This window comes from Mirounga leonina, unplaced genomic scaffold, assembly GCF_011800145.1.
Source record: "Mirounga leonina isolate KUSES-001 unplaced genomic scaffold, KU_Mleo_1.0 Mir_178, whole genome shotgun sequence".
Lineage (NCBI taxonomy): Eukaryota > Metazoa > Chordata > Mammalia > Carnivora > Phocidae > Mirounga > Mirounga leonina.
In genome coordinates, this window is record NW_023270464.1 from 21,663,556 (window position 1) to 21,676,081 (window position 12,526).

General features: G+C 53.2%; 1 protein-coding gene across 3 annotated transcripts in view; it reads right to left on the reverse strand.

Moving 5' to 3' along the window:
- The window catches only part of NTRK3 (neurotrophic receptor tyrosine kinase 3), a 379,212-nt gene that overhangs the window by 298,605 nt on the left and 68,081 nt on the right, over positions 1-12,526 (reverse strand). For all 3 annotated transcript variants that reach the window (XM_035024094.1, XM_035024095.1, XM_035024096.1), the window contains exons 2-3: positions 3,421-3,495; positions 2,662-2,733 (exon numbers count right to left, since the gene is read on the reverse strand). In XM_035024094.1, coding sequence (XP_034879985.1) covers positions 2,662-2,733; positions 3,421-3,495 — 147 coding nt within the window. The remainder of the gene's footprint in view (positions 1-2,661; positions 2,734-3,420; positions 3,496-12,526) is intronic.

Here is a 12,526-nt window from a genome sequence, read left to right on the forward strand (position 1 = left end):
CATTTAGAGGACAGAAATAGAAGATGTTGTGAGAGAGCAGAGAAACCTGGCCCATTTGCCAGGAGAAAAATGTCCTGAAGCTGCCGGGAAATTCACTCTGTTGGGATTGGGGGTGTGTCCTCCTAAGTGGAAAAAGTTCATAAAGAAACCCATCGATGAAGCCAGCGCTTACACCTTGACCCTTTGACTCCTCTGTGACCCTCAGACTCCCCTGGAAGCCCCACGGTGCCTAGGGGAGCCCCTCGACAGGTGCTGAATTTCTCCTACCAAGCTGAGCATCCTAATGGCCCCTGATGTACAACCAGGCCCAAACTGGGGATAGATTGATAGTAAACCAACCTTCTTGCCAACAGCAAGTGCTTTGGCAAAAGCTGGCCAATGCTTCCGGGAGAAGACAGAGCCCGAGGTCACGGGCAGGCTCGCAGCTATCAACAGAACTACTCCAACCAGACCCCTTCTGCCCTTTAAACCCTGGGAATCTTACAAAGTCTCACCAGCCTATCACGGCCACCACCCACTAGACCCCAGATCATCCCCAAGGAGACGTGGGCCACAGCCTTCTTCCAGGACCTCAAGGGTAAGTCAAGGGAATGTTCCAGTACATTCCATTTCAGAAACACTTGTGACCTGAGATGCACCCCTGCTCCCACCTCTGTGGCCCAAGAAACGCGACAGGTACCAAAGCCCCCTCAATTTCCCTGAGAGCTGTGGGTGACACAATGCCTTGTAAGCTCTAGGGCATGAGCACCTAGCCACTGTCCTTGAGCAAAGGGGACAGAGCTTCTTCCAAGTTGACAGCCTCTCTCCCCCAAGTAATACCCTAGACCACAAATTAGCACTTCGTGTGTCCTCTTCTGCCCACGGAGCTGTTTCGTTTGGCCCATGGAGTTGAGGGGTTTTGTTTTTCGTTGCCAAGCATTTAAAACTTGAGGGGTTTCACCGGACCTTTAGCTCTTCTTGAAAAAGACAGTAAGTCTGGCAACATGAGGCCCTGCCCCCACATAGCAACAGTCAGCTAGCTGCCCCTGTAGCAGGGGACATGTGGTCCCCAGCCTCCACTGTCCCCACCCTCATCGGCCATAGGCGGTTAGCTTTGTGAACTTTGTGTGAATTAGCACGAAAAGACTCCTCAGAGGTCAGAAGCTTCTTCCCCTGGGATATCTTACATTGAAACTCAAATCCCCAATAAAATAAACACCTGGGACATCTGGTCCAAAGCCCTCCTCTGGTCCCAGCTTCACCTCCAGCTGCAGAGAACGCACATCGGGAGAATCTCCCCACAGATGCTCGCCTCGGAGAAGGGGGCAACCGCTGGATGAGACAACTGGGAGGTCTGAAGCTGAGACGTTGGGCCCTGAGCAAGGGCCTTACAGTGTGTGCCAGTCCCAGATGGAGGAAAGGAAGTTTAGCACAAAGAAGGGTGGCCATAACTGATAAATACACACACACACACACACACACATCACGCACTCACCATGTGCCTGAGAAAGCACACAGAGAACAGAGGGTGAGGTCAGGATCCCCAAAAAGAACCACCCCTCCCACCACAATCCTCCAGAAGCCCTTCTCCTTCTCTTCCTCCCTTTCTGCCACTTTCTGAGAGCTTCCCTCGGAGGCTCTGCCTCTTCAGATGGGACTCCAGTCCAGTGGGCTGCCCTTCCATTAGCAAATGCAAAGTGCCTCGGGCAGTACAATGGTCACATGGGCAAAGGAAAGACTCACCTGCACATCATTGCTCCATTTGTCATCCCCAAATACATACAGCAGAGCCCTCCCTTCCCACCTAGTCCCTGGAGAATCTCTGCTCTCTCGGGGAAGGTGCCCAATGGATGTCCAAGATGGCCACCATCCTGGAAGAAGAGGTGACCAGACAGCAAGCACCCCCTGTGGGCACAGCGGGTTGGTGTTTCCCCTGACCGTCTCCTCGGGTTTCCTCTCAAGCCCACCTTCTCCCCAAGATACGGCAGTCCTCCCACTGAATCCCGGAGTCTTCCGTGGAGAACAAGGCTTGGAGAGAAAGCAGTGAGCTCATTTGATTCTACCCTCACAGGTCCAACCCTGAGGAGGCCCCTCTGCCGTCAGACATGGAAGGGAGGGGGAAGGATGGGGGGAGGGAAGTACAGAAAAGAATCCCAGCCGGAGCCATGTGGCCTGCAACTTGTCCCAAACGAAGCTGTGTGACCTCAGGTGCAGGGGCCATTCTCGAAGCCCTTCTCCAGTGAACCCAGAACCTACTTAGACATGGCGCTTGGTCTGGCCCTGCCTTCCCTCTTCTTCCAACAGCACCCAACACACAGGGACACACGGACACACACTTAGGGACCCCAAAATTGTCTCAGAGGTGTAGCATTCACATCCCAGATGAGTGGGATTTCTTATCACTTATACTCCCATAAAATTGCAAATGAAAAGCAAACAACCTTGGGAGTCAGGAGGCTCTAAGCCCTGGTTTAGGCTCGTCCTTCTGACAGAAATCTTAGAGATGCTCAAATCCCAAACCCTCATTTTTAAGAGGCAAAGTCTGAGGCCCGGGGCACACAGTGACAAAGCCAGGCCTAGACCCCAGGTCGCCAGCTAGCTCCCCTGCCCAGCACCCTCCCTGCTGTGTGTCTCCCCCCGCCCCCACCCACTCCCTGCAGCCCAGGACCCAGCTCTACTCACATATAGCGCAAGTGGGGGTTCTTGGCAAAGGCTCTGGGCTGGATGCTCCGAAGTCCTGAGTTCTTGATGGTCCTGAAGAGAGAGAGAAAAACAGGGTCAGCAGAGCTTACAGAGCAGAGGGACATCTGCTCCAGGCTGAGGCTGACAGGAGGTCATGGACCTCCAGCCGCCCCTGTGAACTGAAGCAGTTCCTCATCATCAGCATCACTGGGTGCCCCGCGGAGGGCGTCTGGGCTCACCCCAACACTGGGACCTGGGTGAGGGTTTGGGATGAGCTGGCAACTGTCATCTCCTCATCCTGGCAAGAGGGTAACAGTTCTCCTGCTCAAGAATCCTGGTCCAGCGACTACAGGGCTGCAATCCCCTTTGTGGACACTCCCTCCCCCACGCCAAACCCCCCACGACCACTACCACTGAAGTTCAAAGGAGGAGGAGGGGCCTGGGGAATTTTGCAGGCTAGGGGGACCATTCGCGAAACATGGGGCTGAGGTAAGATCACTAGCCGGGACACCTGGGTTCAGGTCCTGCCCTGAATCCCTAACTACAGGTGAGACCACACAGGCCCCTTGTCTTCTGGGCTGAGCAGAAACGTGGGAGAGTAAGGGGATGGCCTTTGAAGCCCGGACACTCCCTAAGTGGGTGGTACCGACTCTACTAAAAGAGGAACGGAGGAGGAAAGTGCCGAGGGCAGCCCAGAGGCAGTGGGCTCCCCCGACCCGCCCACCACTCTAGGCCCTGCCCGAGGTCTGGTGCACTCACAGCTTTTGGAGGCCGGTGTAGAGCTCCATGTCCACGGCATTCAGCGTGTGCAGACCTCGCCAGTTCTCTATGTGTCTGCAGGGGGAGGAGGAAAGACAGGGTTCAGGTCGGCCAGGGTCCACAGCTAAGGTGCTGTCTTTAGAGCCAGAGAGACCTGGGTTCGAATCCTGAATCGCCCACATGCAAGCCAGGCCTTCTGCCACGTGGCCAGGTGTCTCTGAGCCACGGTTCCTCCCTCCTTGAGGGGTCTTGCACATCCCCTGCCTGATGGGATCATCATGAGACCCAGAGCACCTGGCCCAGGGACAGCATTTAATGTCCCCTCTCGGCTCCAGAAAGCTCTCCTTTTTAAAGACTCGAAACCCAGCTTCCCCGTTGGTCTTCGTGACTTAGCTTCCTTCCACTTGCTTTTGTTTTCCTTTTTGGGACTTCTAAGGACAGCTCATTTTCTCAGCTGGCCAGGAAGACGACACAAATGATGTGGGTTTAAAAAGGGGGAGGGGGAAGGTAGCTTGCCAGTGGGCACGGTTTTTGAGTGAAAAGGCTCAGAAGCAGCATACACCCACTTCGGGGTCCCCCAGGGTCCAGACACTGACCGCCTCGTTCAGGTGACCACAGCCCAACCCACCTGGAGTTCAAGAACACAGATAGCTTGATTGGGCAGAACCAAGTCCAGGAAGGAGGGGGCAGGCTGGGGACCAGGGAGGCACCACGGTGTCACAGAAGGAAGGTGGGACCAAGGAGCCCAGTCGTGGCTTCACCTCTGGGACCTAAAGACCAGTGGCCTTGAGCCAGAACTCTGACCTCTTGGGTCTCCTGGGTCTCTTGTGTCTTCATTTGCAAAGGGAGAGGGTTTCACTAGCTCAGCAGCTTCTCTTCTTCCTTGTCACAAAGATCTCCATTTAGAGCTTTCTCCCAAGCTACCTCCTGTTTAAGGAGGTTTGTGTGGAGCAGGCACACTACACATTTATTAAGTAATAATTAATTCATCTTCTCAGATTTATTAATCGAAGATATAAATCACCATTCACCAGAGCTTTTTATCAATGGATATAAACCATCACTAACTCTCCCAGTGGATAAGGTCCAGCCCAAAGCAAAGGAACTCGAAAGTTCTATAAGCAAAGGAGGCTGTCATAGGTTTGATTACTGCTCTTTTTTTTTTTTTTTTGGATATTGACAAAATGCCAGGGACAAACATGCTCCATTATAGCTCTTGGGGTCCCCAGGTTAAGAACCATCCGGCTACTGATTTGTTAAGGCCCTTTCTGACTCTAGAGTTGTGTGAGAAATTACCACTCATCCGCATCTCTATCCCAAGGAGCTCCAAGGGGCCTAGGAGAAGGCCCTCTGATACCCACCCTGCCCTCCCAGGCTCCAACGCTCCCATCAGCACCTCCGATGTCAAAGTACCCTCTTCGCTCATCCTGCAACCCACAGCTATCCAACACACACTGAGGCCAGAAAAGTGGCAGCCGCCTTCCCCAGACATCTCCTCCTTGGCCCCACCACACCCGTGGCTCTTCCATCTGCCACTGAGTGGAGCCAGAACCAGGAAGGCCGCAGGGCGGCGGTGGCCAGGGCCCCTGGAAGCATTTCAAAGCCTCACAGTGACAAGGTATGCAGAGAGCCCGTTTTGTACCACATTCTCTCGGGGCCCCTGCTGAGCAGCCAGACACACTGACATCTGCTGGGGACAGGGACCAGGTGGCCAGGTCGGGACTGAATTCCAACTCCAAAGTCTTCTCCCTGGAAGCCTATGGCCCCGGGGCGGTTTGCTTGGTCTGGTCCTGCCAGGGCAGGGACCCTGGCTCCATGTCAGGTGAAAAGGAATACCAGAAGGAGTAAGGCACTGTGCCAGTGCCCCCCGGGTGTATTCACTGGACCATCGGTCCAGTGATCTACCAAGTAGATCACACTATTCCTACAGACGACCGTTCATTCACCGGAGCCCGCAGACTAGGGTCTGCTCCTGACAAGCAGCTATCTATCAGTTGTATAAATAAACGAAATCATTTTTCTTCGCCCCCCTTAGAAGCCCGTAAATGTGTTTTTATTTATGGCCGAGTTGTCAATCATCGGTGCATTCTATCAGTTTACCCTTCTTAGCTCTCGTGTCCTGATGGCCACACACCGGCCCATCCCTGACGTAGGCTCACTCGGAGATACGACGGGGCAACAAATAAATTCCTTGGTGCAAAAGGCTCCCTGGTCAAGAGACTCCGGCCCCTGCCTCCTCTGTTGGGTCTGAGGCTCCCCGTATGGGGGAAGAGACTTATCACAGCCGCGGTGCCCTGGCGCGGTGAAGAGCCTGGACTCTCAAGCCGGGTCGACAAGCTACAGCCTGCAGGCCAAATCCAGTCCGCCACCTGTCCTTGTACAGCCTGAGGGCTAAGAATAGTTTGTATGTTAAAAAAACAGGGCCCCTGGGTGGCTCAGTCGGTTAAGCGACTGCCTTCGGCTCAGGTCATGATCCTGGAGTCCCGGGATCGAGTCCCGCATCGGGCTCCCTGCTCGGCGGGGAGTCTGTTTCTCCCTCTGACCCTCCTCCCTCTCATGCTCTCTGTCTCTCATTCTCTCTGTCTCAAATAAATAAATAAAATCTTTAAAAACAAAAAAAAGCAGAATCCTATTTTGTGACATGTGAAAAGTATATGAAATTCAAATTTCAGGGTTCCTACCCTTTCATTTAGTGTGGTCTGCGGCAGCTTTTGTGCTAGAGATGGAGCTGAGCTGAGGAAGTGTGGCAGAGACCGGCCTTTTATAGAAGAAGCTTGCCGACAGCCCCCTGCCTCAAGCCAGGCTGCCAGGATGCATATCCTGGCCCCGTCGCTACCTCTGTCCATGTGTGACCCCATCCAAGGGACTTCACCTGTCTGTGCCTCGGTTTCCTCATCTGTCAAATGGGGTAATAAAATACCCCCAGCGTAAGAATGACGTAAGAATTGAAAGGCCGTGTTAAAAAGCCCGAACGGAACGGCAGCTCAGGGCACAGAGTAAGTCCTCAGGGAGCACAAGCCGGGATGGTTATTTTCAACCCTGTGCTTTGCAGAAACTGAGCAGTCTTTTCCCAGTTTTCAAGCTAAACATGGCATCATGGTTCTGCTGGAAGTTGTCATTTGTCAGCAATCATTGATAAAAATCCATGTGGCAGAAGCATGGAAGGGCAGTTAATCTGTCATTCATGACCTCCAGGAAAACTGCTCAAGCAGAAATTAGGAACAGGTTCAGGGAATGCACGGCTGGCAGCTCAGAGCGGCTTCTGAGGGGAAGGTGCGGCCTGACATTTGTGGATGACATCGGCGGGGCACCTGCCAAGTCCGCCGGTGACTCACCACTCGGTACCAGCCCCGGGGGGGTCAGCTGTGGGAGCTCGGGTAGCTGCTGCGTGCTGCAAGTTTAAGTGGGGAAGGCAGGCTCTAAAAATATAACAAATAGGATAAACATGACAGTAGGTTTGGTTTGCTTTTGTTCGTGGTAAACTGTAATTACCTTGGCCTCTAGTATGTGGCTTCTCCTTTTATTATGCTTTCCTGGTGTCCAGGCTGTCTTCCCTGAGCACTTAACTTTGTCCCTTGAAAAACAATCGATGATGATCACTGTTTAAAGGAAGGTTCAGCATTTGAGCCCTGTGGGGGGCAGTCGCTGGTCACCCCGTTCCAGGACCGCAGGCTGTGCCAGGTGCATCCCGGCAGAGGCGTCTCAGGAACCCACCTCACCGTGGGAGAGAAAGAGCTCAGAGCCACGCCGGGAACTCGGGGCCGGTGGGACTACGTGATTCTGCATTCGTCCGCTCGGGCACAGAGTGTGTGGCGGGGCCGGCCCCGCAGAGATCTGCAGCCTCATTCTCAGTCTGCGTGCTTTCCTTGGGGGCAGTGAGGGGCAGGGGCAGAGAGGAGGCTCCCATCCTGGCTAAAGTACCCCCACTTGAGTCACCTCTTATACAGTGGAGCTCAGCAGGGGGCCATCCTGCCCCCCAAGGCCCATTGGGAAATGTCTGCAGACATTTTTGTTGGTCCCAGCTGGGAGGAAGGGAAAGATGCCAGCATCTAGTGGGCAGAGGCCAGGGATGCTCCTAAACCGTCCACAGATGCCCAGGACAGGCCCCACAATAAAGAATTATTGGTCCAGAATGTCCATAGTTGGGAAGCCCTACCTCATATAAGGCTTCTGCCTTAAGATGACTATAGAAGACTGTGTTCCATGGCTGGAAACAGCAACAGTTTTAAAAATGACTGCCTGGGTGGCTCAGTTGGTTAAGCGACTGCCTTCGGCTCAGGTCATGATCTCTGGGTCCTTGGATCGAGCCCCACGTTGGGCTCCCTACTCAGCGGGGAGTCTGCTTCGCCCTGTCCCCTCTGCCCCTCCCCACACTCGTGCACTCTCTCTCTCTCTCAAATAAAAATGACTGCTTTGAGCAAACCCTAAGAGGCCCCAGGCCAAAACCAAAAAGCTTGCCTCTAGGTCCCTGGGTCCAGGTGAGAGAAGAACATCAAAAGCTATAGCTCCCCAACTCCTGCAAGTCAAGGGCATTACTTGAAAGGAAATGAGGGGCTCTTTGGTGCACTGGACCACGGCCCAATCCAGGTTACACATCCCAGGAGCAATAACGGTCTCCTCTCACCCAGCTCTGGCTGGAACCCCCCACAAGAGTCTTTCCCTCTCACTGAGAGTTTATCTTCTGCATAGCTTAATCCTTCTCGGCAATGGGAAATGCTCCATCCAGAGAGTCAATGCAGTGCCCTGTCCCTCCCCTCTGGCCACTGCCCTTCCTTGACACCCCAGAATCATGACTCTTCACCAAGAGCGAATGTGCAACACTTTTCCAGAGAGAAGGGAGGCTTAATTCACGACAATGCTGAGCAACCAAGCCAGAGCCGGGCTTTGGGCTACAGCTCAGAAAACCTCAACGAGGCCTAGGTGAGCCTCTGTGGTCAAAGAACACGCTGCTGTCAAGTGGACCGGGGTGTGCTGGAGCTGAGGGGCCGTGCATGCGCCCAGCCTCTTCAGGAGTAGGAGAAAACCCACCGGAAATGAAGCCACTCCCAGTGACTCACAATGACAAGACCCAGTCCTGGAATCACAGATAGCTGCTTCCACACCCATTCTGGGGATGAGCTAGGGCACAAGTGAAATATTAATTAAAACATCCAGGGAAAAGATAAGAAACCTTTGTACTAGAATAAATTCGACTGTGCTTTTGGACCATCGCTTTCTTCCTCCTTCTGTTTGTCTGGAGCCAATATGGAAATGAACTGGCAATCTCCAAGCATATAAAAATGAGATGCTACAGACTGTGTGGTCCATATTTTAATTAAAAACATGTCATGTGGATATGTTTAAGAGTTGTTTATAACTCCAATATTTAAGTCCTATACATAGAAAACTCTAGAACACTGAGACATCCACCCCCTTCCATCACCAAGGGACTGAAGTTGATGGGGAGGCCCACGAGAAGAAGGGCAAGACAGGTGTCTCCCTTCACCTAATAGGACATTCCTCGTCACCGGGACATTCGGCAAGACAAGGGGTTGGTTGGTGGGACAAGCGAGCCTCCTTCCTTCCTTTACACATGGCTGGCCATGTTTGCGACCTTTTCTCTCTCCTCCCTTGCTGTAAGATCACTGTTATTTTCACTGTGACTTCTCACTGCTATTAACGAGCTATTCTTCATAACCAAATTTTCCGGACAACTAAATTTAAATGCAAAACCTTTGCATGTTCAACTTCCTTGCTAGATGTTTCTTTTTCCTCCTAAAATGCATTACACACCTCCTTGCCTTTTTAAGCAGAGTAGACAGAAAATGACTTATATTTTTCTTGATGATCTTGGATCACCGTGACCAAGCTAACTAGCCTGCTGAGCTCTATCACCCAGTGACGCCCTCACAGGCTCCTGAAGCAGGCAGGATTTGTGTCCCTACCCAAATGGGCCTACCCTGACATGATTCCTAAATTCTAACGGCTACTGTGTCCATTTTCAGCAGCTTCTGGCTCTTCCTTTGCTTTCGGGCTGTGGGCCATCACCCCCCAGAGCCTTTCCTCCCTTGCAATGTGCTGCGACCAGTCTGCTTGGCAGCCCCTCCGAGCCCAGAGTCTAAGCGTGGGTGCCCTGGAGGCAGGCTGACCAGAAGCAGACATCCAGCTCTGGCCCTTGGAAGCTGGATGCCCCTGGGTCAGTTACTCTTGAAGCTCTCTGGTCCTCAGCGTCCTCAGAGATTTAGCTCTCTGGTTCCAGCCAAATAGGAAATCCCGTTGATGTAAGGATTAGATGAGGCAATGTCTTAGCCCTCAATTCCGTGCTGATGCTTACAGCACCAGAGTGAGAAACAGCAGATTCCATTACTCTGCTGGAATCATAGAAGTAAAAGTAAATACAATCTGAATAAAGATCTAAGAGAACATAAACACACACACACAAATAGGTAGATACTTGTCCTTGTCTTGTTTCTAATCCCCTTTCTGGATAATTAAGGTCGAGAGATAAGTATTCTTAGAGGTGTAGTCATAATTTTCCTGGTGGCACCTAAGCATACGCCACTAATATTATATTCTGTATATCTATTCTTAGAGGTGCCTCCTGCCAGGAGGCAGCTGAAATGGGCATTTCTCAGATGCCCCACTCCTCCAACACAGAACACAAGAGCTTTAGCTAACAAGGCTGTGCACAGATGCCCCCTCCCTCCAGACACTTCCCCGTCAGACCTGAGGCTCCTATCTCCTTCTCACCTGAACCCCGATTCTAGGATGCAGGCCTGAACTGCAGTATGGAGCTGAGTACCTGGGGAAACTAGCCCAGAATTCCATTTCTTAACAAATCAGCATCGGAGCCCACGCATGCATGAGCGTGAGTCTGCGCACGCACACACACACATCTACAACGAATGTGCCATGCATTTGACTTCGGAGCCTTGTAGGGCAATAAGGAAATTGATTTGTTATCCAGGCATATTATGTCTAGTGATCCAGACAGAAGCATTAGTTTTCAATTATCTGATATGTTTAGCATTATAAACAAACCGTCTGGAGCAATAGCTCCAAGGGGGCTGGGGAAGAGCCGCACTGGATCACACCAGCCAAGTCACCCCGCTCTCTCTCCCTTGACAGCTGTCAGTGGGGGGGATCCGAGATGCCTGGGGAGCTGGACCTGCGAGCCTGGGGAGCCTTCTTGGACTGGCAACCCCAGCATGCCAGCACATTAGCACACCAGGTCTACAAGCAGCTGCACGCCAAGGACCATGGTGAAGCAGCCCCGCATCTGGGACCCCTGGGAACGGCAGAAAGGAACATGCCCAACGTGCAGTGAACAGATGGGAAGCGACAGCATCTGTGTCGGCGTCCTGATCAATTCTAAAGCTCGTGCCAGGAACCGGGAAGGTCTGTGCACACACCTGTGCTCCTCAGGTACTGAGATGCTCTGTCTGCTAACAGACAAAAGGTCAAGGGCACCCCCCCCGTCTGCTACCCTGCTAGGAAAAGGCCTGACTCCCAGGAGGGAGATTTCCTCTGGGACTTGGCCAGTTCACTGGGGAGTCTGGGCTGTCCTGCCTGCCCCACTGCCTGGGACCAGACTGGCCAGCCCCTTGCTGGTCTAACTGCTGCCCTTCATTTGCACTGGCTGGCTGGGCAGGTGGGTGGGTGTGGGCTGGCGACCCCAGCATGCCCACCATCGGCACCCGGGCCGTGGCCGCCTCTAACCTGCAAACCACCCTTGCCTCCTCACTGGGCCCCCTGCTGTCACTCTTCCCCCTCAAGAGTCTCTACACCTGCCCGCTCACATTCTCCCCTGCTGAAAACCCTCCACCCGCTTCCCATGGCCCTCACAATGAAACCGGGACACCGTGCCAGGGCCCATGAGGTCCTGCGTACGCCGGCCGCTGGCTGCTCCTAGGGCCCCTTCTCTTAACACCTGCTTGTTATCGGGGCCCCTGCCATGCTCGCCTACCTGTCTTTAAACACACCAGATGCATTCCCAACCAGAACTTCCATGAAACACTCATCCTGGCTCCTTTTATGTCCTCAGGGCTCCCTGCAAAGGTCACCTTCTCAGAGACACCTGCTCTGACCCCTATGTGAGCACACACACACCCCCCTTTGCCCCTGGCACAAGCCCCCGTTCATGTCCTTCACAGCCCTTAATAACCATCTGTAATTATCTTATTTGATTATTTGATTATGTGTCTGTCGTCAGTATCCATAAGCAAGAACCAGGATGCACGAGAACAGAGGTCGTATCTGCCTTATTCACCACTCGCTCACCCCCAGAATCACAAAGAAGAGCAAGTACCCCAGGATAAATATGTACTTGGGAAGACACCCAGGTTGGTGCTAAGCAGCCCCCTCCAGGCCCCACCTCACGCCCAAGGCTTTCCATGCTCCGTGCCGACACAGCCCTCACTCTGGCCCCTTGGGGCAGCCCAGAGGCCTGGTCAGACCCCACAGGCACCTTGAACTTGCTGCCCGAGGAGGGATGTGGCCCAGGGCACACCACGCAACATCCCAATCAGGGACAGGCATCCTAGGGCATCACTACAAGTCCCACAAATGGTGATCCCAGAGGTCTGGGGAAGCCCATGGACCAGATCTCAGGTCTGTTGCTCATGCTCAGCGTCAGGAGGGGGGAAGTGGGCAGGGCCCCCCTCTGGCCAAACAGAGGAGGAGACGAGATGGGCATGCTTTTGGCACCAGGGCACCTCTTCTCCACCTTCCCCTTGCCCACATGACTATGGCTTTCAGCAGATCAAGAGGTTTCTGAGGGCACGGACCTCCAGTGCCATGCAAATGCTCAGTGACAGCCAAGGGAATGAATGAATGAATGAATGAATGAATGAATGAATGCATGCATGCTTTGGGGAACCCTCAAAGTGATCAACGGCAGAACTTATGCCCCTGGCACTCTATCAGCTTCATGCAGGGGCCGTCCCCTGCCCTTGACCCCTCTCACCTTCTCAAGGATTCATTCATCTTTTTTTTTTTCCCTCTCTTGTCTGGACCCTCACTTCCTCTCTACTAGATTTTCCCATCAGCATACAGACACATTCTAGAAGAGCTCATTTAAAGGGCTCTCCTTGGGGCGCCTGGGTGGCTCAGTCAGTTAAGCGGCTGC